The following is a 26,614-nucleotide window of genomic DNA, read 5'->3' on the forward strand; positions in this document are numbered from 1 at the left end:
GGGAAGCTGTATTTTGTTTTCTCCCCTGTTTTCCATGTTCCTCTGCTACACTTTCTGATAGTAACCCGCAGTAATATTCTCTTTTTCCCTCATATCGTTAACAAAGCTTCTGGGCGAATCTCCTGCAGTTTGCACTTGAATGGATCCTTTAGCAATGACACCCATTGATCGGTGTCATTAGATCCAGGGGCTTTGCTTCCATCATCTCCTGCTCCTTAGTGTCTGTACCTGGGGGTTTAATTCGTGACTTCCTCTTGCCTCTGATACTAAATAGACTTCAGATGTGTGTCCATAGACAGAAACAGGAGTTCAAGTTGGATTTCTGAGTGCAAGGACCTCTAAAGTATTCCTACGGCTGTGGAGGAACAGCAGGGAAGGGAAAGGACTGCAAAATCATGGAATGGATTGGGTTGAAAGGGACTTAAAGATCACCTTGTTCTAAACCCCTTCCAGGGGCATGGGACTGTATACCTCCAAAACATGAAAAAAAAAAAATTGCAGCAGGTTTGTGTACAACTGGGGACGTTTTCCAGAAAGTGTCAAGGGTCAGCACGCATCAGGGCAGGACATTAAATCAAAGTAAAGAAATAGTCCTGTGTTCTTTGGGCAAGGTGTGTTGCCTAAGGTAAAAAAAAGCATTAGGATGATGTTTCATTATCATAGTGATTCTAGTGTGATGCTGAGATGGGGTTGGGGCTTTTATTTCTCCTGAGCCTTTGCCTGTCATCTCTCTGGCACCAGCTCTCATGTTCCATAGGGGAGCTTCCCTGACTTGTCCCACTTATTGACTGCCACTAAGTGATTAACGAGTGGAGATAAAACATCCCGCGAAGCAATCTGTGGAAGTGACAGAACTTGAAATGCCGAAACAACACAGGAAAAAAAAGAGCTGTGCATTAAGAATTCGGGTTGAGAGATGAAAAGACGTGCCAAAAGCAGAGCTCTGTACTGGGGGAAGAGAGAACGTTTACACGGCCCTTTACGTCTTGGATTTGGCACGAAGAACACAGGTTCAAGAGGCAAAAGCCAAAGCAGCAGCGCTGTAGAGAGTAAGGCAGAGGAACAATTCCCAGTTGCGACACTGGGTGGGGGTGTTGGCCGCGGAGCGGAAGGTTCCTCTCCCAGCACCGCGTTTGCAGTCACCGGGAGACAGGAAAAAAAAAAAAAAAAAAGCTTTGTGAGCTGGTGGGGAAGGAGGCAGGGGCATAGAAGGGGCTGGTCGGGAGGTTTGAGCCCCCCGCCCGCGGGATTGCTGAGCAAGAGCGCTCTGTCTCGGAGGCCGCTGAAGAATGGTGGGAGCCCCGCAGGACGGTGGATGGCTTTTCTGGAGGCTGCTGGCGTGTGGGAGACGGAGCGGAGGCAGGCAGAGGCAAGTGATCTTGTTTCTTGTGTGCGTTTGCGTGTGGCGGAGCGGGGCCGAAAGCCTGCGGTATTCTGTGGCGGAGGAAATGGAGAGGGACTCGTTTGTGGGCAACATTGCAGAGGAGCTGGGGGTGGCTCCGAGCCAGCTGTCGGCTCGCAAGGCCCGCGTTGTGTCCGAGGGGAACGAGCAGCTTTTCCGGCTCGAGCCGAGCACCGGCGTCCTGACAGTAAAGGAGTCTCTGGACCGGGAGGAGATCTGCCCGCAGAGCGCTACCTGCACGCTGCATTTTAAGATCTTCCTTGAGAATCCGTTGCAGCTGATGCGAGGGGAGGTGGAGGTTCGTGACGTGAACGACAATTCCCCCGTGTTCCCGGTGAAGGAGATGGTTTTAAAGATTCCCGAAACGACACCTCCCGGGTCCCATTTTCCTCTGCAAAGCGCCCAAGATAAGGACGTGGGCATCAATGGTTTGCAGAACTACAGCCTGGAGGCCAATCCGCATTTCTCCCTCTCTCTCGGAAAAGGGAAAGACGGAGCAAAATACGCAGAGCTCGTGCTCGAGCGTTATCTGGACCGGGAAGAGCAGCGAGAGCTGAATTTACTGCTGACGGCCACCGACGGGGGCTCCCCACCCAGGTCGGGCACGGCTCGGGTCCGCATCGTGGTGCTGGATGCCAATGACAACATTCCGAAATTCGACCGAGAACTCTACGAGGTGCGAGTGGCTGAGAACAGTCCCCCGGGACAGCTGCTGGTCAGAGTGGTAGCCGCGGATCCTGACGAAGGGTCCTATGGGAAGGTGCTTTACGCCTTCACCCAGATATCTGTGGAAGCTCAGAAGCTCTTCGAGCTGAACCCCGAAACCGGAGAGATTCGGATCGCAGGCAACCTGGACTTCGAGGAAGCGAAAAGCCACGAGATGGTGGTGACAGCCACAGACGGCGGGGGTCTGTCTGCGCATTGCAAAGTGCAGGTGGAGGTGCTGGACGTGAATGACAACGCCCCGGAGATAGCGCTGACGTCCGTCAGCGCCTCGATCCCCGAGGACGCGCCGCCCCGCAGCGTGGTGGCCCTGTTGAGCGTGCGGGACCGCGACTCCGGCGAGAACGGGAGGACGGAGTGCTGGATCGACGGGGACTCGCCCTTCAGCCTGACGGCCACGTTTGCCAACGAGTACGAGGTGCGAACAACGGGGGCGCTGGACAGGGAGAGGAGGGCGGAGTATAACATCAGCGTGAGGGCCCGGGACTGGGGCAGGAGGCGGCTGAGCTCGCGGGAAGTGATCTGGGTGCAGATCTCGGACGTGAACGACAACGCGCCCGAGTTCAGCCGGGAGGTTTACACGCTGTGGGTGGTGGAGAACAACAGCCCGATGGTGCGCGTGGGGAGCGTGTCGGCGAGGGACGCGGACGCGGGGAGCAACGCGCGCGTGACGTACGCGGTGTTGCGCGAGGAGGGCGAGGAGCGTCCGCGCGTGTCGGTGAACTCGGCGAGCGGGGAGGTTTACGTGGTGCGGGCGCTGGACTACGAGGAGGTGCGCGCCTTGGAGGTGTCGGTGGTGGCTGCCGACGGGGGCTCTCCGTCGCTGAGCGCGCGGGCGGTGGTGCGCGTGGTGGTGCGGGACGAGAACGACAACGCGCCGGTGGTGCTGCACCCGTCGTCGGAGAGCAGGCTGCGGTGGGGCGAGGTGGTGCCGCGCGGGTCTCCGTCGGGCTACCTGGTGGCCAAGGTGGTGGCGGTGGACGCGGACGCGGGTCAGAACGCGTGGCTGTCGTACGAGGTGTGGAAGGCGACGGAGCCGGGTCTGTTCCGCGTGGGGCTGCACAGCGGCGAGGTGCGGACGGCGCGGGCCGTGTCGGAGAGGGACGCGTCCCGGCAGAGGCTGGTGGTGCTGGTGCGAGACCGCGGGCAGCCGCCGCGCTCGGCCACCGCCACGCTGGGCATCGCCCTGGTGGACGGCTTCTCCGACGCGCATTGGCGGGGCGGCGAGGACGAGGCGGCGGCGGCGGAGGCGGAGGCGGCGGGGTCGGAGTCGGAGGGGCCGCTGACCCTCTACCTGATCGCCTCGCTGGCCTGCGTGTCGGCGCTGTTGGTGGCCACCGCCGTGGCGGCGGTGGTGGCGAAGGTGCGTGGGGCGCGGGCCGAGAGCTTGCCCACGTTCCCCGCGGCTGTGCCGGAGAGCACGGCGGGCTCCCTGCCCCGCAGCTACGTCTACGACATCTGCTTCGCCGGCGGCACCGTCAACAGCGAGTTCCGCTTCCTCAGGCCGCTCTTGCCCTGCTTCCCCGCCGGGCTGCCCCCGGGCCCGGGCGAGCAGCGCAGCTCCGTGTGCTCGCAGGAGGCGACCAACCTCGGCGAAGAAGGCGACTGGGCTGCCCAGGTGAGGGGGATCGCCGAGATGGGGCTATGGCAATCGTGCGTGGAAACGAGGAGGGAATAGCATGGGGAGGGTGTTTTGGTGGATAGGCAATAATCAATGGTGATCTGAGGCTTGGAACCTTTGTGTCTTTGTTTTTCTTTTTTAATAATTGTAATATTTATGCTGCACCTTGTCTGCTGGGAAGCATTCTGGCCAAGTCAGAAGTGTGAAAATAGTTTTCACTGATGAGGTGTTGCAGCTCATCAGGTGTGATTTATATTTGTTTTGAAGGAGATAAAAGAGGTTTGCTAGAGATCAGCCTTGGCATGGTTTGGTAATATTGCAGATGAAACCTTTTTCCTAGGCACAAGTGCATCGTTACCTAAATATTCACTATGGATAAGAAAGAGGAGGAGCTGAGATCCACTGTGTTGTAGGTTATCTGTTACTCAGTCACCATGAGAGAAACGTGGTGGCATGCCTCTGGTGACCAGAATGCTGCCATGGATGGTTCTAAGCTCTTGAGAAATGCCAAGGAAGAAAGCGTGGTGGGGTGTCTGTGTGTGTTAGGGAGTGTTGAGTGTATGGAGCTGAGTGAATGTGGTGTTAATATCAAGTGCTTATGGGTGAGGATGAGGGTGAAGGCGAGAAGGCAGATACGCTCTCCGGAGTTTGCATAGACATTCTCCAACCCCTGTCCCAGGATGAAGAGGCAGATGAAGCATTCTGCAAGTACCTGGCAGAAGTCTCTCAATTGCTTATCCTTGTTTTCATGGGGGACTTCCAGTTACTGCAGTTCTGCTGGAAGTAAAACAGTAGAGAGGAAGCAGTGTAGGATGTTCCTGGCAGGTGTGGGAGATAAAACAGTAGAGAAGCAACAGTTCAGGATGTTTGTGTGAGTGTGAGAGTGCTATTGCTTTCAAATATCGAGGGAAAACTTGAATACTGGGAGCAGTTCTTCAAGATATTTGTTTGCTGCATTACTTTCTCTGCATCTGTTTTTGCTTTGTTTTGTTTTCCTGATGGAGAGGATTCTGCAATACAGTCACAACTTTCTGCAGAGTGTTCAGTACCGGGCCAAGCAGGTATTAAGCAAAATGAAGCTTGCACAGTGACTCCTTGAAAAGAAGCAGAAGCTGATTCAGTTTGGAATGCCTGATGTTGACACCCTTTGCTTCTTTGAGCAGGAGGTTACACGTTGTCCCTACTGCAAAGTGTGTGCTTTGAGCAATTTATTCTTATGTTTTTCATACAGTAAATTTAAGTCTTACATCTCTGGGGGTTTGTGTCCAACATAGTAAGGCATTTACAGTGCTGTTATTGGTTTTCCAGTGTAGTAGTCTAAAACTTTTGCATTACACTATAGACACTGAAGAGTGGAGGTCATGGAGAAGCTTTCTTGTTCCTTTTCCTTTCATAATAATTGTTGATCTTTAGTGTAGTCTGTGCTGTTTTGCCCACACATTTTCAAGAGCCAAATGTCTGTTGAGAGGAAACAAGAAAACCTACTTGGGTATTCCTTGGGGAGTACGATATCTCAAAATTCACTTGTCTAGGCCATTTTTCACTATGTATGTAGCAAAATTTCTGCCTATTGCAGCTTACAGGTGAAGGGTTCATTTAATGCCCTGCCAATTAGTGTCATTACATCCCTGGCCTTGGCTATTATCTCTGTTAGCTCTTGCTCCTTGACATTTGTACATCTGGGGTTTTAAATCATGACCTCTCCTCTTTGATACTGAGTGGTTTTTAGCTGCGTCTTCTTACACAGCTTTAGTTGTTCAGGTCTGATTTCTCAGTGAAGCGACCTCCAAAGTTTTTCTGTGGAGAGGGAAAAGGACTCTTAAATAATGGAATGACTTTGTTTGGCAAGGACCGTAAGAGATCACATCGTTTCAGTGCTCTTCCATGGGCAGGACCTGTTTATTTGTATAGAGGCGTCAGGGGAGGATCCTCCAGTCAGTTAAACAAGAGAAACTCTTTTTGCAGAGAACAGCCGAGAGCCATGTGTCCTTTGGGCGAGGTGTGATACACAGTGTGAGGAAATCAGCCTTAGGACGATGTGTCCTTATCACTGTAGTGTTATGCTGAGCTGGGATTATGAGATATTTATCCTCCCGCGCCTTTCTCTCTCCGCTCTTGGGCACCACCTCTCCATAGCGTCTGTTCTCAGACCGGCCCCACTTATTACTCGTCCTGTGCTGTTTAAGAAATGGTGAAGAGAAGAAAAATGCAAAGATAAATTCCGTGGAAGTAAGAGAACGTGAAATGCTGACAAAACACAGAGGAAAACCCACAGCTCTTTGTGGAAAAATTCGGGTGGCGAGCTAGGAAGTGATGAGAGAGTATCCTTGAGTATTGGGGGAGAATAGAGAAATATTCAAAGGTCCTTTTAGTCTGAGCTTTTGCATAGAGAGCGCAGATTGAAGCAGCAAACTCCAAAGCCAAAGCAGCAGCGCTGTAGAAAGTAAGGCAGAGGAACAATTCCCACTTGCGACACTGGGTGGGGGTGTTGGCCGCGGAGCGGAAGGTTCCTCTCCCAGCACCGCGTTTGCAGTCACCGGGAGACAGGAAAAAAAAAAGAAAACCAGGTTTGTGAGCTGGTGGGGAAGGAGGCAGGGGCACAGAAGGGGCTCGCCGGGAGGTTTGAGCCCCCCGCCCGCGGGATTGCTGAGCAAGAGCGCTCTGTCTCGGAGGCCGCTGAAGAATGGTGGGAGCCCCGCAGGACGGTGGATGGCTTTTCTGGAGGCTGCTGGCGTGTGGGAGACGGAGCGGAGGCAGGCAGAGGCAAGTGATCTTGTTTCTTGTGTGCGTTTGCGTGTGGCGGAGCGGGGCCGAAAGCCTGCGGTATTCTGTGGCGGAGGAAATGGAGAGGGACTCGTTTGTGGGCAACATTGCAGAGGAGCTGGGGGTGGCTCCGAGCCAGCTGTCGGCTCGCAAGGCCCGCGTTGTGTCCGAGGGGAACGAGCAGCTTTTCCGGCTCGAGCCGAGCACCGGCGTCCTGACAGTAAAGGAGTCTCTGGACCGGGAGGAGATCTGCCCGCAGAGCGCTACCTGCACGCTGCATTTTAAGATCTTCCTTGAGAATCCGTTGCAGCTGATGCGAGGGGAGGTGGAGGTTCGTGACGTGAATGACAATTCCCCCGTGTTCCCGGTGAAGGAGATGGTTTTAAAGATTCCCGAAACGACACTTCTCGGGTCTCATTTCCCTCTAGAAAACGCCCGAGACGAGGACGTGGGCATTAATGGTTTGCAGAACTACAGCCTGGAGGCCAATCCGCATTTCTCCCTCTCTCTCGGAAAAGGGAAAGACGGAGCAAAATACGCAGAGCTCGTGCTGGAGCGTCATCTGGACCGAGAAGAGCAGCGAGAGCTGAATTTATTGCTGACGGCCACCGACGGGGGCTCTCCACCCAGGTCGGGAACGGCTCGGATCCGCATCGTGGTGCTGGATGCCAATGACAACAACCCGAAATTCGATCAGGATATATATGAAGTACGGGTGTCCGAAAACAGTCCCCTGGGACAGCTGGTGGTCAGAGTGGTAGCCGCGGATCCTGACGAAGGGTCCAACGGAAAGGTGCTTTATGCCTTCACCAAGACAGCAGAAAAAACTCGGCAGCTCTTCGAGCTGAACCCTGAAACTGGAGAGATTCGTGTGGCGGGCAACCTGGACTTCGAGGACATGAAAAGCCACGAGATGACGGTGACAGCCACCGACGGCGGGGGTCTGTCTGCGCACTGCAAAGTGCAGGTGGAGGTGCTGGATGTGAATGACAACGCCCCGGAGATAGCGCTGACGTCCGTCAGCGCCTCGATCCCCGAGGACGCGCCGCCCCGCAGCGTGGTGGCCCTGTTGAGCGTGCGGGACCGCGACTCCGGCGAGAACGGGAGGACGGAGTGCTGGATCGACGGGGACTCGCCCTTCAGCCTGACGGCCACGTTTGCCAACGAGTACGAGGTGCGAACAACGGGGGCGCTGGACAGGGAGAGGAGGGCGGAGTATAACATCAGCGTGAGGGCCCGGGACTGGGGCAGGAGGCGGCTGAGCTCGCGGGAAGTGATCCGGGTGCAGATCTCGGACGTGAACGACAACGCGCCCGAGTTCAGCCGGGAGGTTTACACGCTGTGGGTGGTGGAGAACAACAGCCCGATGGTGCGCGTGGGGAGCGTGTCGGCGAGGGACGCGGACGCGGGGAGCAACGCGCGCGTGACGTACGCGGTGTTGCGCGAGGAGGGCGAGGAGCGTCCGCGCGTGTCGGTGAACTCGGCGAGCGGGGAGGTTTACGTGGTGCGGGCGCTGGACTACGAGGAGGTGCGCGCCTTGGAGGTGTCGGTGGTGGCTGCCGACGGGGGCTCTCCGTCGCTGAGCGCGCGGGCGGTGGTGCGCGTGGTGGTGCGGGACGAGAACGACAACGCGCCGGTGGTGCTGCACCCGTCGCCGGAGAGCAGGCTGCGGTGGGGCGAGGTGGTGCCGCGCGGGTCTCCGTCGGGCTACCTGGTGGCCAAGGTGGTGGCGGTGGACGCGGACGCGGGTCAGAACGCGTGGCTGTCGTACGAGGTGTGGAAGGCGACGGAGCCGGGTCTGTTCCGCGTGGGGCTGCACAGCGGCGAGGTGCGGACGGCGCGGGCCGTGTCGGAGAGGGACGCGTCCCGGCAGAGGCTGGTGGTGCTGGTGCGAGACCGCGGGCAGCCGCCGCGCTCGGCCACCGCCACGCTGGGCATCGCCCTGGTGGACGGCTTCTCCGACGCGCATTGGCGGGGCGGCGAGGACGAGGCGGCGGCGGCGGAGTCGGAGGCGGCGGGGTCGGGGTCGGAGTCGGAGGGGCCGCTGACCCTCTACCTGATCGCCTCGCTGGCCTGCGTGTCGGCGCTGTTGGTGGCCACCGCCGTGGCGGCGGTGGTGGCGAAGGTGCGTGGGGCGCGGGCCGAGAGCTTGCCCACGTTCCCCGCGGCTGTGCCGGAGAGCACGGCGGGCTCCCTGCCCCGCAGCTACGTCTACGACATCTGCTTCGCCGGCGGCACCGTCAACAGCGAGTTCCGCTTCCTCAGGCCGCTCTTGCCCTGCTTCCCCGCCGGGCTGCCCCCGGGCCCGGGCGAGCAGCGCAGCTCCGTGTGCTCTCAGGAGGCGACCAACCTCGGCGGAGAAGGCGACTGGGCTGCCCAGGTGAGGGGGATCGCCGAGATGGGGCTGTGGCAATCGTGCGGGGAAACGAGGAGGGAATAGCATGTTGAGTAGGGTGGTGGTGGAGAGGTAATAATCAACACTGATCCCAGGCTTGGATCCTTTGTGTCTTTGTTTTTCTTTTTTAATAATTGTAATATTTATGCTGCACCTTGTCTGCTGGGAAGCATTCTGGCCAAGTCAGAAGAGTGAAAAGTGTTTTCACTGATGAGGTGTTGCAGCTCATCAGGTGTGATTTATATTTGTTTTGAACGAGATAAAAGAGGTTTGCTAGAGATCAGCCTTGGCATGGTTTGGTAATATTGCAGATGAAACCTTTTTCCTAGGCACAAGTGCATCGACACCTAAATATTCACTATGGATAAGAAAGAGGGGGAGCTGAGATCCACTGTGTTGTAGGTTATCTGTTACTCAGTCACCATGAGAGAACGTGGTGGCATGCCTCTGGTGACCAGAATGCTGCCATGGATGGTTCTAAGCTCTTGAGAAATGCCAAGGAAGAAAACGTGGTGCGGTGTCTGTGTGTGTTAGGGAGTGTTGAGTGTATGGAGCTGAGTGAATGTGGTGTTAATATCAAGTGCTTATGGGTGAGGATGAGGGTGAAGGCGAGAAGGCAGATACGCTCTCCGGAGTTTGCATAGACATTCTCCAACCTCTGTCCCAGGATGAAGAGGCAGATGAAGCATTCTGCAAGTGCCTGGCAGAAGTCTCTCAATGTCTTATCCTTCTTTTCATGGGGGACTTCCAGTTACTGCAGTTCTGCTGGAAGTAAAACGGTAGAGAGGAAACAGTGTAGGATGTTCCTGGCAGGTGTGGGAGATAAAACAGTAGAGAAGCAACAGTTCAGGATGTTTGTGTGAGTGTGAGAGTGCTACTGCTTTCAAATATCGAGGGAAAACTTGAATACTGGGAGCAGTTCTTCAAGATATTTGTTTGCTGCATTACTTTCTCTGCATCTGTTTTTGCTTTGTTTTGTTTTCCTGATGGAGAGGATTCTGCAATACAGTCACAACTTTCTGCAGAGTGTTCAGTACCGGGCCAAGCAGGTATTAAGCAAAATGAAGCTTGCACAGTGACTCCTTGAAAAGAAGCAGAAGCTGATTCAGTTTGGAATGCCTGATGTTGACACCCTTTGCTTCTTTGAGCAGGAGGTTACACGTTGTCCCTACTGCAAAGTGTGTGCTTTGAGCAATTTGTTCTTATGTTTTTCATACAGTAAATTTAAATCTTACATCTCTGGGGGTTTGTGTCCAACATAGTATAGCATTTACAGTGCTGTTATTGGTTTTCCAGTGTAGTAGTCTAAAACTTTTGCATTACACTATAGACACTGAAGAGTGGAGGTCATGGAGAAGCTTTCTTGTTCCTTTTCCTTTCATAATAATTGTTGATCTTTAGTGTAGTCTGTGCTGTTTTGCCCACACATTTTCAAGAGCCAAATGTCTGATGAGAGGAAACAAGAAAACCTACTTGGGTATTCCTTGGGGAGTACGATATCTCAAAATTCACTTGTCTAGGCCATTTTTCACTATGTATGTAGCAAAATTTCTGGCCTTGCCTATTGCAGCTTACAGGTGAAGGGTTCATTTAATGCCCTGCCAATTAGTGTCATTACATCCCTGGCCTTGGCTATTATCTCTGTTAGCTCTTGCTCCTTGACATTTGTACATCTGGGGTTTTAAATCATGATACTGAGTGGTAAATCTTTGATACTGAGTGGTTTTTAGCTGCATCTTCTTACACAGCTTTAGTTGTTCAGGTCTGATTTCTCAGTGAAGCGACCTCCAAAGTTTTTCTGTGGAGAGGGAAAAGGACTCTTAAATAATGGAATGACTTTGTTTGGCAAGGACCGTAAGAGATCACATCGTTTCAGTGCTCTTCCATGGGCAGGACCTGTTTATTTGTATAGAGGCGACAGGGGAGGATCCTCCAGTCAGTTAAACAAGAGAAACTCTTTTTGCAGAGAACAGCCGAGAGCCATGTGTCCTTTGGGCGAGGTGTGATACACAGTGTGAGGAAATCAGCCTTAGGACGATGTGTCCTTATCACTGTAGTGTTATGCTGAGCTGGGATTATGAGATATTTATCCTCCCGCGCCTTTCTCTCTCTGCTCTTTGGCGCCACCTCTCCATAGCGTCTGTTCTCAGACCGGCCCCACTTATTACTCGTCCTGTGCTGTTTAAGAAATGGTGAAGAGAAGAAAAATGCAAAGATAAATTCCGCGGAAGTAAGAGAACGTGAGATGCTGACAAAACACAGAGGAAAACCCACAGCTCTTTGTGAAAAATTCGGGTGGCGAGCTAGGAAGTGATGAGAGAGTAGCCCTGAGTATTGGGGGAGAATAGAGAAATATTCAAAGGTCCTTTTAGTCTGAGCTTTTGCATAGAGAGCGCAGATTGAAGCAGCAAACTCGAAAACAGCAGCGCTGTAGAGAGTAAGGCAGAGGAACAATTCCCACTTGCGACACTGGGTGGGGGTGTTGGCCGCGGAGCGGAAGGTTCCTCTCCCAGCACCGCGTTTGCAGTCACCGGGAGACAGGAAAAAAAAAAAGAAAACCAGGTTTGTGAGCTGGTAGGGAAGGAGGCAGGGGCACAGAACGGGCTCGCCGGGAGGTTTGAGCCCCCCGCCCGCGGGATTGCTGAGCAAGAGCGCTCTGTCTCGGAGGCCGCTGAAGAATGGTGGGAGCCCCGCAGGACGGTGGATGGCTTTTCTGGAGGCTGCTGGCGTGTGGGAGACGGAGCGGAGGCAGGCAGAGGCAAGTGATCTTGTTTCTTGTGTGCGTTTGCGTGTGGCGGAGCGGGGCCGAAAGCCTGCGGTATTCTGTGGCGGAGGAAATGGAGAGGGACTCGTTTGTGGGCAACATTGCAGAGGAGCTGGGGGTGGCTCCGAGCCAGCTGTCGGCTCGCAAGGCCCGCGTTGTGTCCGAGGGGAACGAGCAGCTTTTCCGGCTCGAGCCGAGCACCGGCGTCCTGACAGTGAAGGAGTCTCTGGACCGGGAGGAGATCTGCCCGCAGAGCGCTACCTGCACGCTGCATTTTAAGATCTTCCTTGAGAATCCGTTGCAGCTGATGCGAGGGGAGGTGGAGGTTCGTGACGTGAACGACAATTCCCCCGTGTTCCCGGTGAAGGAGATGGTTTTAAAGATTGCAGAAACGACACCACCCGAGTCGCGTTTCCCTCTGGAGAGCGCCCATGACCGTGACGTGGGCATTAATGGTTTGCAGAACTACAGCCTTGAGGCCAATCCGCATTTCTCCCTCGCTCTCGGAACAAAGAAAGACGGAGTAAAGTATGCAGAGCTCGTGCTGGAGCGTTATCTGGACCGGGAAGAGCAGCGAGAGCTGAATTTACTGCTGACGGCCACCGACGGGGGCTCTCCACCCAGGTCGGGCACGGCTCGGGTCCGCGTCGTGGTGCTGGATGCCAATGACAACATTCCGAGTTTCAGCCGCGATCTCTACGAGGTGCGGGTGTCGGAGAACAGTCCCCCGGGACAGCTGCTTGTGAAAGTGGTTGCCCTAGATCCTGATGAAGGGTCCAATGGGAAGGTGCTTTACGCCTTCACCCAGACACCCGAAAAAACTCGGCAGCTCTTCGAGCTGAACCCCGAAACCGGAGAGATTCGGATCGCAGGCAACCTGGACTTCGAGGACGCGAAAAGCCACGAGATGGTGGTGACAGCCACAGACGGCGGGGGTCTGTCTGCACATTGCAAAGTGCAGGTGGAGGTGCTGGACGTGAATGACAACGCCCCGGAGATAGCGCTGACGTCCGTCAGCGCCTCGATCCCCGAGGACGCGCCGCCCCGCAGCGTGGTGGCCCTGTTGAGCGTGCGGGACCGCGACTCCGGCGAGAACGGGAGGACGGAGTGCTGGATCGACGGGGACTCGCCCTTCAGCCTGACGGCCACGTTTGCCAACGAGTACGAGGTGCGAACAACGGGGGCGCTGGACAGGGAGAGGAGGGCGGAGTATAACATCAGCGTGAGGGCCCGGGACTGGGGCAGGAGGCGGCTGAGCTCTCGGGAAGTGATCTGGGTGCAGATCTCGGACGTGAACGACAACGCGCCCGAGTTCAGCCGGGAGGTTTACACGCTGTGGGTGGTGGAGAACAACAGCCCGATGGTGCGCGTGGGGAGCGTGTCGGCGAGGGACGCGGACGCGGGGAGCAACGCGCGCGTGACGTACGCGGTGTTGCGCGAGGAGGGCGAGGAGCGTCCGCGCGTGTCGGTGAACTCGGCGAGCGGGGAGGTTTACGTGGTGCGGGCGCTGGACTACGAGGAGGTGCGCGCCTTGGAGGTGTCGGTGGTGGCTGCCGACGGGGGCTCTCCGTCGCTGAGCGCGCGGGCGGTGGTGCGCGTGGTGGTGCGGGACGAGAACGACAACGCGCCGGTGGTGCTGCACCCGTCGTCGGAGAGCAGGCTGCGGTGGGGCGAGGTGGTGCCGCGCGGGTCTCCGTCGGGCTACCTGGTGGCCAAGGTGGTGGCGGTGGACGCGGACGCGGGTCAGAACGCGTGGCTGTCGTACGAGGTGTGGAAGGCGACGGAGCCGGGTCTGTTCCGCGTGGGGCTGCACAGCGGCGAGGTGCGGACGGCGCGGGCCGTGTCGGAGAGGGACGCGTCCCGGCAGAGGCTGGTGGTGCTGGTGCGAGACCGCGGGCAGCCGCCGCGCTCGGCCACCGCCACGCTGGGCATCGCCCTGGTGGACGGCTTCTCCGACGCGCATTGGCGGGGCGGCGAGGACGAGGCGGCGGCGGCGGAGGCGGCGGCGGCGGGGTCGGGGTCGGAGTCGGAGGGGCCGCTGACCCTCTACCTGATCGCCTCGCTGGCCTGCGTGTCGGCGCTGTTGGTGGCCACCGCCGTGGCGGCGGTGGTGGCGAAGGTGCGTGGGGCGCGGGCCGAGAGCTTGCCCACGTTCCCCGCGGCTGTGCCGGAGAGCACGGCGGGCTCCCTGCCCCGCAGCTACGTCTACGACATCTGCTTCGCCGGCGGCACCGTCAACAGCGAGTTCCGCTTCCTCAGGCCGCTCTTGCCCTGCTTCCCCGCCGGGCTACCCCCGGGCCCGGGCGAGCAGCGCAGCTCCGTGTGCTCGCAGGAGGCGACCAACCTCGGCGAAGAAGGCGACTGGGCTGCCCAGGTGAGGCAACCTGTCTGTGACGAGCTGATGGCTCTGGGGGGGGGAAGCTTGTAATGAGCGTTGTGGTAATGGGGGTGGGGTCATCAGGAAGAATGATCCGAGGCCTCGAGCATCTCTGGGCAGGGAAACACAGAGGGAACTCATGAGGAGGAAGGTGATGGTGAGGTATTAATTAACGATGATCTGATGATCTGGAGCATGAGTAGTAGGTGTTTGTTGAAGTGTTGAGAAGAAAATGCTCTAGGGAGACCTTATGGAACCTACCAGTACCTGATTGCATCCTGCAAGTAAACTAGATAGGGTCTTTCTATAAGGGCTCATGCCCGTGGGGAAGTGTTTGCCTCCCTGATGCCTGGTTTAAAAACTCTACTTGGAAATTCCATCTCCCTTGTCTGCTGCCAGGATCTTATAGCTACCCACTATTGGATATGGAATTTGGCAGTGAAGAGACTGACTGGTGCCATTGGTGGAATTTCATTTCTGTTTATTGGTGTTGTTTTTTCTTTTATGTTATGTTTTTTTTATATAATTATAGCGTATACAGTGCCTAGGTTTGCTGGTATGAGTTCCAGCCACCTCAGAAGGGTGAAAATAGTCTTCACTCCTGAGGTGGTGCAGCTCATCAAGTGGGATTCATATTAGTTATGAAGGAGATAAAAGAGGCTCTCTAGAGATGAGCCTTGGGGTGGTTTGGCAATATTACAGATGAAACATTTAGCCTGGACTCAAGTGCGTCTGCACCAATGTATTCAGCATGGACAAGAAAGAGGAGCTGAAAGCTCTTGTGCAGCAGGATATCTGTGACTTAGTGACCATCACAGAAATGTGTTGGAATGACTCTGACAACCAAAATGCTGCAGTGGATGGTTCTAAGCTCTTGAGAAAAGTCAGGCAAGAAAAGATGGTGGGGTGTCTGTGTGTGTTAGGGAGTGTTGATTGTATGGAGCTGAGTGAATGTGGTGTTAATATCGAGTGCTTATGGGTGAGGATGAGGGTGAAGGCCAACGAGGCTGATATCCTCTTGGCAGTCTTTATAGATCACCCCTGCCCAGGAGGAAGAGGCAGATGAAGCATTCTGCAAGTGTCTGGCAGAAGTCTCTCAATTTCTTATCCTTGTTTTCATGGGGGACTTCCAGTTACTGAACTTCTGCTGGAAGCAAAACAGTAGAGAGGAAGCAGTGTAGGATGTTCCTGGCAGGTGTGGCTGGAAGGAAGAGGCTCAGTGTTGGGGCCAGGCTTGTTTAACATCTTGATCAAGGATCTGGATGAGGGGATTGGGTGCACTGTCAGGAAGCTGGCAGATGATCCTGAGTTTGGAGGGGGTTTTGATTTGCTCAGAGGTAGGAGGGCTCTGCAGAGGGATGTGGACTTGCTGGGTCAATGGGCCGAGGTCAGTTGTATGAGGTTTAAGAAGTCCAAGTGTCAGGTCCTGCACTTCAGTCCCAGGAACCCCAAGTCAGTCTGCAGGCCTGGGCAGGAGTGGCTGGAAAGATGCCCAGCAGAAAAGGCCCTGGGGGTGTTGGGTGACAACAGACAGGATGTACCCAGGTGTCCAAAAAGGCCAAGAGAATGCTGGTTTCTATCAGAAATACTTAGGCCTGCAGGAGAAGGGAAAGGATCATGGCCCTGTACTTGGCTCTGGTGAGGTCTCTCTTCAGATCCTGTGTTATTTAGGCCTCTCACTCCAAGAAGAACATTGAGGTTTTGGGTTGTGTCCAGAGAAGGGCAAGGGAGCTGGGGAAGGCTCTGCTGCACAAGTCTTGTGAGTGGCCGAGGGAACCTGGATTGTTTGGTCTGGAAGAGCCTGAGGGAGTTTCTCACTCCCTACAGGTCCCTAAAAGGAGGTGTTGGTCTCTTTTCCCATGTAACCAGCAATAGGATGGCCTCAAGTTGCATCAAGGGAAGTTTAGATTGGAAATTAGGAAAGAATGTCTTTACTAAAGGAGTGTTCAATCATAGGAACAGGCTGTCCATGGTGAGGGTGGAGTCACCATGCCCAGAGGTGTTCAACAAATGTGTAGAAGTTGCAGTTCAGGACATGGTTTAGAGGTCCTGGTGGTGTTGTGGTGACAGTTGGACCTGATGATCTTAGTGCTCTGTTTGTCCTGAATGATTCTGTGATTCTCTCATCCTTAAGGTCCCTTCCAACCCAAGCCATGATGTGATTCTATGACCTTCCAGCCATTTCATGAACCTGAGGGCTGCTGCTGCAAACAAGCAGCACCTCTCTTCTCACTGATGCTCTGAACTTCAAGTGAGTCATGTCTAAGGTGCTCCTGAACCTCCAGCTGTCCCAGGAGTGTGGGGGTGACAAGAGGTGAGGATTGAATCAGCTCCTTCTCTCCTACCTCTCCACCCAATTATTCTCAGACTCCCCTCTAACATGAGAATTTTCTAGGGATCCTTCTGGCACTTCAGACCATCTTGGAGAGCCCTAAACAGATTTCTGTTTCATAACCACCAATGACTTGGACTTACTTGACTGCAGATTCTCAGAGCCCCAGTAGCCTCAGGGGAGACAAGGACCAACCTCAAGACCTCACCATGAAACTGCATTTACCATTTGTGAGAAAGTGCTTTTATTTTGGGATCTCACCTTATGAAATTGTCCTCTTAGACTTCTAACAGACCTGCTCTGGTGCCTTATTGGTGTTCGTAGTGGAGAAATATCTCTAGATTAAAATGTCCCCATCCAGGTCAGAGAGACACTGCAGGGTCCAACCTCCTCTTGGGCTCTGGGTGCAGAAGGATGGTGTCACACAGACAGTGGTGTAAGACATGTCCTCTGCAGTTCTCTCTGGTGCCTGCTTACCTCCCAGTGACAGCCTCCACTCTCTGCTCTTTGCAGGCCAGAGCTCTCCTCCCTGAAGACACAGGGCCCAGAGCTGCAGGAGCAGCTTGTGCAGGAAACCAGGGGATGGAGCTAAATGTCAGTTCTGATGAGAACCCTTGGCTGACCCCTCAGGGAGTGAGGAGAAAGACAAGTGTGTCTGTCCTCCCTGGCTGATGTCCTCATGGGGAAAAGAGAACAGAGAGCAAACACCCACCTAAAAAGTAGTAGCAAGGGGCACAAGGCTTCTCTGTGAGGGAGGAAACCCACTGCCCTCCTGGGCAGTGCTTGATTCCTGTAGGTAATTTGCAGGTGTGATATGGATGGAAGAGGAGGACTGTGTTGCTGTCTGATGACACTGAGACTTGCTGTATGATTGTGAGAGTGCTGCTGGTTCCTAATATCAAGGGAAAGGCTGAGAAGTAGAAGCAAGTCTGGCAGATAAGTTTTTCTTGGATCTTATTTTCTGCATTTGTTTTTGTTTCATTTTTCTGATGGAGAGGGCTCTGTAATATTATCTCAGTTTTCTGCAGAGTGCTTCAGTTGTTCAGGTTTGACTTGTGAGTGCAGTAAGTATTTCCATGCCTGTGTGGTGACATCAGAGAGGGGAAAGGACTGCAGAAATATTGGATAGTTTGGGTTAGAAAGGACCTTAAGGATCATCTTGTTGCAAAGCTCTTCCATGGGCAGGGACTCTAAACCCCCAAACATGGAACCAGGTTGAAGCAGGTGGATGTTCCCACAGGGGCTGGGGATATCTCCCAGAAATGTGTTACAGAGTGGCAAAAGTGATGGTGAGTTCAAGGGTCACCAGGCAGCAGGGGAGGATCCCCCAGTCAATGAAAGGAGGTAAACGCTTTATGCACAGACAAGATTTTGTGTCCTAAGTCCTTTGGTGTGATTACACAATGTCACACACACATCATTAGGATTCTGTGTCCTTAACACCCTGGAGCCATGGAGATCAAGGGTATGTGGGACTATTTTTCTTCCAAAGCCTTTCCCAGTCTGCTCTCTGGCACCAGCTCTCATGTTCAAAAGCTTCTCTGCCCCTCGGCACATCTTAACTCTCCTGTGCTGACTGACAAGTAACCAAGGTAAGAAACATCTTGTGCTGCACCCTGTGCAAGTTACAGAACCGACACCACGCAGGGGAAACCCAAGAGCTGTGAGTGAAGAGTTGCGAGCTGGGAAGTGATGCCAAGAGAGCCCTTTGTGTGGGGGGAGGACAGAGAAAATTCCCACGAGCCTTTTTGTCTTGGCTTTTGCACGGAGAGCGCAGATTGAAGCAGCAAACTCCCAAAAAAGAGCGCTGTACAAAGCCAGAGGAACAATTCCCACTTGCGACACTGGGTGGGGGTGTTGGCCACGGAGCGGAAGGTTCCTCTCCCAGCACCGCGTTTGCAGTCACCGGGAGACAGGAAAAAAAAAACAGAAAACCAGGTTTGTGAGCTGGTGGGGAAGGAGGCAGGGGCACAGAAGGGGCTGGTCGGGAGGTTTGAGCCCCCCGCCCGCGGGATTGCTGAGCAAGAGCGCTCTGGCTCGGAGGCCGCTGAAGAATGGTGGGAGCCCCGCAGGACGGTGGATGGCTTTTCTGGAGGCTGCTGGCGTGTGGGAGACGGAGCGGAGGCAGGCAGAGGCAAGTGATCTTGTTTCTTGTGTGCGTTTGCGTGTGGCGGAGCGGGGCCGAAAGCCTGCGGTATTCTGTGGCGGAGGAAATGGAGAGGGACTCGTTTGTGGGCAACATTGCAGAGGAGCTGGGGGTGGCTCCGAGCCAGCTGTCGGCTCGCAAGGCCCGCGTTGTGTCCGAGGGGAACGAGCAGCTTTTCCGGCTCGATCCGAGCACCGGCGTCCTGACAGTAAAGGAGTCTCTGGACCGGGAGGAGATCTGCCCGCAGAGCGCTACCTGCACGCTGCATTTTAAGATCTTCCTTGAGAATCCGTTGCAGCTGATGCGAGGGGAGGTGGAGGTTCGTGACGTGAATGACAATTCCCCCGTGTTCCCGGCGAAAGAGATGGTTTTAGAGATTCCCGAAACGACACTTCCCGGGTCTCGTTTCATTCTGCAAAGCGCCCATGACCGTGACGTGGGCATTAATGGTTTGCAGAACTACACCCTGGAGGCCAATCCGCATTTCTCCCTCTCTCTCGGGACAAAGAAAGATGGGAAAAAATACGTGGAACTCGTGCTCGAGCGTCATCTGGACCGGGAAGAGCAGCGGGAGCTGAATTTACTGCTGACGGCCACCGACGGGGGCTCTCCACCCAGGTCGGGAACAGCTCGGGTGCGCATCGTGGTGCTGGATGCCAATGACAACACGCCGGTCTTTGGACAGGAGGTCTACGAGGTGCGGGTGCCTGAGAACAGTCCCCCAGGACAGCTGGTGGTCAAAGTGGTGGCCACAGATCCTGACGAAGGCTCCAATAGGAAGGTGCATTACGCTTTCACCGACACACTCGAAAAAACTCAGCAGCTCTTCGAGCTTAATCCTGAAACCGGGGAGATTCGTGTGGCGGGCAACCTGGATTTCGAGGAAGCTAAAAACCACGAGATGATGGTGACAGCCACCGACGGCGGAGGTCTGTCTGCACATTGCAAAGTGCAGGTGGAGGTGCTGGACGTGAATGACAACGCCCCGGAGATAGCGCTGACGTCCGTCAGCGCCTCGATCCCCGAGGACGCGCCGCCCCGCAGCGTGGTGGCCCTGTTGAGCGTGCGGGACCGCGACTCCGGCGAGAACGGGAGGACGGAGTGCTGGATCGACGGGGACTCGCCCTTCAGCCTGACGGCCACGTTTGCCAACGAGTACGAGGTGCGAACAACGGGGGCGCTGGACAGGGAGAGGAGGGCGGAGTATAACATCAGCGTGAGGGCCCGGGACTGGGGCAGGAGGCGGCTGAGCTCTCGGGAAGTGATCCGGGTGCAGATCTCGGACGTGAACGACAACGCGCCCGAGTTCAGCCGGGAGGTTTACACGCTGTGGGTGGTGGAGAACAACAGCCCGATGGTGCGCGTGGGGAGCGTGTCGGCGAGGGACGCGGACGCGGGGAGCAACGCGCGCGTGACGTACGCGGTGTTGCGCGAGGAGGGCGAGGAGCGTCCGCGCGTGTCGGTGAACTCGGCGAGCGGGGAGGTTTACGTGGTGCGGGCGCTGGACTACGAGGAGGTGCGCGCCTTGGAGGTGTCGGTGGTGGCTGCCGACGGGGGCTCTCCGTCGCTGAGCGCGCGGGCGGTGGTGCGCGTGGTGGTGCGGGACGAGAACGACAACGCGCCGGTGGTGCTGCACCCGTCGTCGGAGAGCAGGCTGCGGTGGGGCGAGGTGGTGCCGCGCGGGTCTCCGTCGGGCTACCTGGTGGCCAAGGTGGTGGCGGTGGACGCGGACGCGGGTCAGAACGCGTGGCTGTCGTACGAGGTGTGGAAGGCGACGGAGCCGGGTCTGTTCCGCGTGGGGCTGCACAGCGGCGAGGTGCGGACGGCGCGGGCCGTGTCGGAGAGGGACGCGTCCCGGCAGAGGCTGGTGGTGCTGGTGCGAGACCGCGGGCAGCCGCCGCGCTCGGCCACCGCCACGCTGGGCATCGCCCTGGTGGACGGCTTCTCCGACGCGCATTGGCGGGGCGGCGAGGACGAGGCGGCGGCGGCGGAGTCGGAGGCGGCGGGGTCGGGGTCGGAGTCGGAGGGGCCGCTGACCCTCTACCTGATCGCCTCGCTGGCCTGCGTGTCGGCGCTGTTGGTGGCCACCGCCGTGGCGGCGGTGGTGGCGAAGGTGCGTGGGGCGCGGGCCGAGAGCTTGCCCACGTTCCCCGCGGCTGTGCCGGAGAGCACGGCGGGCTCCCTGCCCCGCAGCTACGTCTACGACATCTGCTTCGCCGGCGGCACCGTCAACAGCGAGTTCCGCTTCCTCAGGCCGCTCTTGCCCTGCTTCCCCGCCGGGCTGCCCCCGGGCCCGGGCGAGCAGCGCAGCTCCGTGTGCTCGCAGGAGGCGACCAACCTCGGCGAAGAAGGCGACTGGGCTGCCCAGGTGAGGGGGATCGCCGAGATGGGGCTGTGGCAATCGTGCGTGGAAACGAGGAGGGAATAGCATGGGGAGGGTGTTTTGGTGGATAGGCAATAATCAATGGTGATCTGAGGCTTGGAGCCTTTCTGCTGTGAAAACAGGGGGAGAGAGTTGTGTTTGTTCAAGTTTTGAGATTAGAATACTCTGGGAAGGTCATATGGAAATTTTCAGTACCTGAATGAGGCCTACAAGTAAACTAGGGAGGGTCTTTTTATAAGGGCTCATGCACTCAAGGAAGTCTTTAGTCTGTCTGCTGCCTTATTTAACAATTCTGCTTGGAAACTTCCTCGTCTTTTACAGGCCTCTGATATGGAGGAAGGCAGTGATGAGAATCGGAGGCTAGAATTTAGGTTTTGTTTTTGTGAATTTTTTTTTTTTAATTAATTGTGCAGTTTACACTGTAGCTGGTTTGCTGTGAAGAATTCCAACCATCTCAGAAGGGTGAAAATAGTTTTCACTCATGAGGTGGTGCCAGTCATCAAGTGGGATTTATATTAGTTATGAAGGAGATAAAAGAGGCTCTCTAGAGATGAGCCTTGGGGTGTTAGGGCAATATTACAGATGAGACATGTAGCCTGGACTCAAGTGCATTTGTACCAATGTATTCAGCATGGATAACAAAGAGGAGGAGCTGAAAGCCATTGTGCAGCAGGATATCTGTGACTTAGTGACCATCACAGAAACCTGATGGGATGAGTCTGATGACCAGAACGATGCCATGGATGGTTATAAGCTCTTGAGAAAAGTCAAGGAAGAAAACGAAGAAAACATGGTGGGGTGTCTGTGTGTGTTGGGGAGTGTTGATTGTATGGAGCTGAGTGAATGTGGTGTTAATATCAAGTGCTTATGGGTGAGGGTGAATGACAACAAGGCAGATACCCTGTTGGTAGTCAATATAGTCACCACTTTCTGCACAGTGTTTAGATCCTCCTGCTGGTACAGGCACAAAGTTATTACTTTAAAACAAATGAAGTCATGGACACGTTTCTAGGTCTTCACCTGGTGAATATTGTTCGACTTTATCAGTACTTTTGTTAAATTAAAATGTTGGAAAACAGCTAAAAAAGGGAGTAGAGGGACTGGGCTGCACAGGTGAGGGGCATCGCCGAGATGGGGCTGTGGCAATCGTGCGTGGGAACGAGGAGGGAATAGCATGGGGAGGGTGGTTTTGGTGGAGAGGTCATAATAAACGATGGTCTGAGGCCTGGAGCCTCAGTGCTTTTAAAAGAGGAGGACGAAGTTGTGTTTGTTCAGGTTTTGAGAATAAAAGACTCTGGGGAGATCATATGTAAACTATCTGTACCTGCATGAGGCCTACAAGTAAACTAGGGAGGGTCTTTTTATAAGGTTTCATGGCCATAGGGAGGTCTTGTCACTGCCTGTTGCATTATTTAACAGATCTGGTTTGAAACTCCTTCCTCTGTTCCAGTTTTGTTTTATAATTGTAACTTTTGCAATGCTCTTGGTCTGCTGAAAAGGGTTCCATTCATCTTAAAAGGGTGAAAAGAATTCCTGTTCAAGGAGTGGTGCAGCTCTGTAAGGTGTATTTATATTAGTTGTGAAGGAGATAAATCCAGAGTGGATAAAACCACTGCAGACGGGATTAGGGGTGGTTTGGCAATATTGCAGCTGAAGCATTTAGCCTGGACTCAAGCACATCTGTACCAATGTTCTCAGCATGGAGAACAAAGAGGAGGAGCTGAAAGGCCTTGTGCAGCAGGATATCTGTGACTTGGTCACTGTTACAGAAACGTGGTGGGATGAGTCTGATGATGAGAATGCTGCAAGAGATGGTTATAAGCTCTTGAGAAAAGTCAGTTAAGGAAGCAGGGTGAGCTGTTTCTGTTGTTAGAGAGTGTTGACTGAATGGAGCTGAGTGAATGTGGTGTTAATATCAAGTGCTTATGGGTGAGGATGAGGGTGAAGGCCAACGAGGCTGATATCCTCTTGGCAGTCTTTATAGATCACCCCTGCCCAGGAGGAAGAGGCAGATGAAGCATTCTGCAAGTGCCTGGCAGAAGTCTCTCAATGTCTTATCCTTGTTTTCATGGGGGACTTCCAGTTACTGCAGTTCTGCTGGAAGCAAAACAGTAGAGAGGAAGCAGTGTAGGATGTTCCTGGCAGGTGTGGGAGAGAATTTCCTGAGAGAGCTGATAAGTGAAGCCATGTGGAGAGGTGCCTCTCTAAACTTGGTGTTTACAAAGAGTGGTGGGACTGGTGGGAGACGTAGTGCTCAGAGAGCATCTTGGGCTTAGTGACCACGAAATGCTTGAGTTGTTGTTTCTTGGGGAAGAAATGAAGGGGGTCATCAAAACCACTGCCATGGCCTTGCAGAGGGCAGACTTTGGCCCATCAGGACACTGGTTGTAACAGTCCTAAAGGTGAAAGCATTCCAGGAGGGCTGTCCCCATGTGGTGTTGGATGAAGTGGCAAGGAAGACAACTGGTGTGGCTCAGCAGGGAGATTGTGCTGGGACTCAGGGAAAAAAGGAGTTTACCAACCTGTGCAGAAGGGGCAGGCGAGTGAGTCAGAGTTTTACAGGGATTGTAGGTCATCCAGAGAGAATGTTGAGAAGGCAAAGGCCCAGGTAGAACTCAATCTGGTCACTATTATATAACATTAAAAAAACCCTTAGAAATAACACCAAAAAGACAGCTAATGGGAATTTCCATCCTTCAAGTGATGCTGGCTGAAGCATTGTTACCAGAGCTGAGGAAAAGGCTGAAGTACTGAATGCCTTCTTTGCTTCAGTCAAGTTAATCCTCAGACCAGTTATCCTCAGGGCTTCCAGTGTGTTTCATCTTCTGGGGAGGTGGTGGACTCTTCGTCCCTGGAGACATTTAAAAAGCGACTCGATGTGGCACTCAGTGCCATGGTCTGGTGACTGTGGCAGTAGTTGTTCAAGGGTTGGACTCGATGATCTCTGAGGTGCCTTCCAACCCAGCCTATTCTATGATTCAATGATCTTCATTGTGCTCACACAGCTTGTGCAGGGCAACCATAGGATCAGGGACAGCCAACTTATAGTTTTATGAAAGGCAGGTGCTGCTTGACCAACTTTTTCTCTTTTTATGACCTGGTGAGTCCCCTCCAGTGGATGACAGAATGGCCCTGGGTGCTGTGTGCCTGACTTTACTGATGTTTTTGACACTGTCACCACAGCATTCTCCTAGAGAACCTGGCAGGTGATGGCATAGCCAGGTGTGCTCTTTGCTGGATAAAAGCTGGCTGGAGAGATGATCCCAGAGAGCTGTGGTGAGTGGAGTTCAATCCAGTTGGCATCCAGTCAGAAGCAGTGTCCCCAGGGCTCAGTGTTGGGGCCAGGCTTGTTTAACATCTTGATCAAGGATCTGGATGAGGGGATTGGGTGCACTGTCAGGAAGCTGGCAGATGATCCTGAGTTTGGAGGGGGTTTTGATTTGCTCAGAGGTAGGAGGGCTCTGCAGAGGGATGTGGACTTGCTGGGTCAATGGGCCGAGGTCAGTTGTATGAGGTTTAAGAAGGCCAAGTGTCAGGTCCTGCACTTCAGTCCCAGCAACCCCAAGTCAGTCTGCAGGCCTGGGCAGGAGTGGCTGGAAAGATGCCCAGCAGAAAAGGCCCTGGGGGTGTTGGGTGACAACAGACAGGATGTACCCAGGTGTCCAAAAAGGCCAAGAGAATGCTGGTTTCTATCAGAAATACTTAGGCCTGCAGGAGAAGGGAAAGGATCATGGCCCTGTACTTGGCTCTGGTGAGGTCTCTTTTCAAATCCTGTGTTCTTTAGGCCTCTCACTCCAAGAAGAACACTGAGGTTTTGGGTTGTGTCCAGAGAAGGGCAAGGGAGCTGGGAAGTGTCTGGTGTCCAAGTCCTGTGAGTGGCCGAGGGAACCTGGACTGTTTGGTCTGGAAGAGACTGAGGGAGTTTCTCACTCCCTACAGGTCCCTAAAAGGAGGTGTTGATCTCTTTTCCCATGTAACCAGCAATAGGATGGCCTCAAGTGGCACCAGGGGAAGTTTAGATTGGAAATTAGGAAAGAATATCTTTACTAAAGGAGTGTTCAATCATAGGAACAGGCTGTCCATGGTGAGGGTGGTGTCACCATGCCCAGAGGTGTTCAACAAATGTGTAGAAGTTGCAGTTCAGGACATGGTTTAGAGGTCATGGTGGTGTTGTGGTGACAGTTGGACCTGATGATCTTCGAGCTCTTTTTGTCCTGAATGATTCTGTGATTCTCTCACCCTTAAGGTCCCTTCCAACCCAAACCATGATGTGATTCTATGACCTTCCAGCCATTTCATGAACCTGAGGGCTGCTGCTGCAAACAAGCAGCACCTCTCTTCTCACTGATGCTCTGAACTTCAAGTGAGTCATGTCTAAGGTGCTCCTGAACCTCCAGCTGTCCCAGGAGTGTGGGGGTGACAAGAGGTGATGCTTGAATCAGCTCCTTCTCTCCTACCTCTCCACCCAATTATTCTCAGACTCCCCTCTAACATGAGAATTTTCTAGGGATCCTTCTGGCACTTCAGACCATCTTGGAGAGCCCTAAACAGTTTTCTGTTTCATAACCACCAATGACTTGGACTTACTTGACTGCAGATTCTCAGAGCCCCAGTAGCCTCAGGGGAGACAAGGACCAACCTCAAGACCTCACCATGAAACTGCATTTATCATTTGTGAGAAAGTGCTTTTATTTTGGGATCTCACCTTATGAAATTGTCCTCTTAGACTTCTAACAGACCCGCTCTGGTGCCTTATTGGTGTTCGTAGTGGAGAAATATTTCTAGATTTAGAATGTTCCCATCCAGGTCAGAGAGACACTGCAGGGTCCAACCTCCTCTTGGGCTCTGGGTGCAGAAGGATGGTGTCACACAGACAGTGGTGTAAGACATGTCCTCGGCAGTTCTCTCTGGTGCCTGCTTACCTCCCAGTGACAGCCTCCACTCTCTGTTCTTTGCAGGCCAGAGCTCCCCTCCCTGAAGACACAGGGCCCAGAGCTGCAGGAGCAGCTTGTGCAGGAAACCAGGGGATGGAGCTAAATGTCAGTTCTGATCAGAACCCTTGGCTGACCCCTCAGGGAGTGAGGAGAAAGACAAGTGTGTCTGTCCTCCCTGGCTGATGTCCTCATGGGGAAAAGAGAACAGAGAGCAAACACCCACCTAAAAAGTAGTAGCAAGGGGCACAAGGCTTCTCTGTGAGGGAGGAAACCCACTGCCCTCCTGGGCAGTGCTTGATTGCTGTAGGTAATTTGCAGGTGTGATATGGATGGAAGAGGAGGACTGTGTTGCTGGCTGATGACACTGAGACTTGCTGTATGATTGTGAGAGTGCTGCTGGTTCCTAATATCAAGGGAAAGGCTGAAAAGTAGAAGCAAGTCTGGCAGATAAGTTTTTCTTGGATCTCATTTTCTGCATTTGTTTTTGTTTTATTTTTCTGATGGAGAGGGCTCTGTAATATTATCTCAGTTTTATGCAGAGTGCTTCAGTTGTTCAGGTTTGACTTGTGAGTGCAGTAAGTATTTCCGTGCTTGTGTGGTGACATCAGAGAGGGGAAAGGACTGTAGAAATATAGGATAGTTTGGGTTAGAAAGGACCTTAAGGATCATCTTGTTGCAAAGCTCTTCCATGGGCAGGGACTCTAAACCCCCAAACAAAGAACCAGGTTGAAGCAGGTGGATGTTCCCACAGGGGCTGAGGATATCTCCCGGGAA

General features: G+C 54.2%; 4 protein-coding genes across 4 annotated transcripts; all 4 read left to right on the top strand.

Annotated features, from left to right (window-relative positions):
• The first annotated feature begins 703 nt into the window (after positions 1 to 703).
• Positions 704 to 3,803, top strand: LOC139803242 (protocadherin beta-16-like). The gene has a single exon (XM_071759182.1). The coding sequence runs from the start codon at positions 1,290 to 1,292 to the stop codon at positions 3,801 to 3,803; it is 2,514 nt and encodes an 837-aa protein (XP_071615283.1). The 5' UTR covers positions 704 to 1,289.
• A 2,615-nt stretch (positions 3,804 to 6,418) lies between these two features.
• LOC139803243 (protocadherin beta-16-like) lies at positions 6,419 to 8,949 on the top strand. Its single transcript, XM_071759183.1, has one exon. It carries the CDS (start codon positions 6,430 to 6,432, stop codon positions 8,947 to 8,949), a length of 2,520 nt encoding a protein of 839 aa, XP_071615284.1. The 5' UTR covers positions 6,419 to 6,429.
• Positions 8,950 to 10,777: 1,828 nt separating this feature from the next.
• On the top strand, positions 10,778 to 14,096 carry LOC139803245 (protocadherin beta-16-like). Its single transcript, XM_071759184.1, has one exon. It carries the CDS (start codon positions 11,583 to 11,585, stop codon positions 14,094 to 14,096), a length of 2,514 nt encoding a protein of 837 aa, XP_071615285.1. The 5' UTR covers positions 10,778 to 11,582.
• A 3,612-nt stretch (positions 14,097 to 17,708) lies between these two features.
• LOC139803132 (protocadherin beta-15-like) lies at positions 17,709 to 26,266 on the top strand. Its single transcript, XM_071758991.1, has 2 exons — positions 17,709 to 20,891; positions 25,865 to 26,266. The coding sequence occupies exons 1-2, from the start codon at positions 18,432 to 18,434 to the stop codon at positions 26,021 to 26,023; spliced, it is 2,619 nt and encodes an 872-aa protein (XP_071615092.1). The 5' UTR covers positions 17,709 to 18,431; the 3' UTR covers positions 26,024 to 26,266.
• Positions 26,267 to 26,614: the final 348 nt, after the last annotated feature.

The sequence above is a fragment of the Heliangelus exortis genome, chromosome 15 (assembly GCF_036169615.1).
Source record: "Heliangelus exortis chromosome 15, bHelExo1.hap1, whole genome shotgun sequence".
Taxonomy (NCBI): Eukaryota; Metazoa; Chordata; class Aves; order Apodiformes; family Trochilidae; genus Heliangelus; species Heliangelus exortis.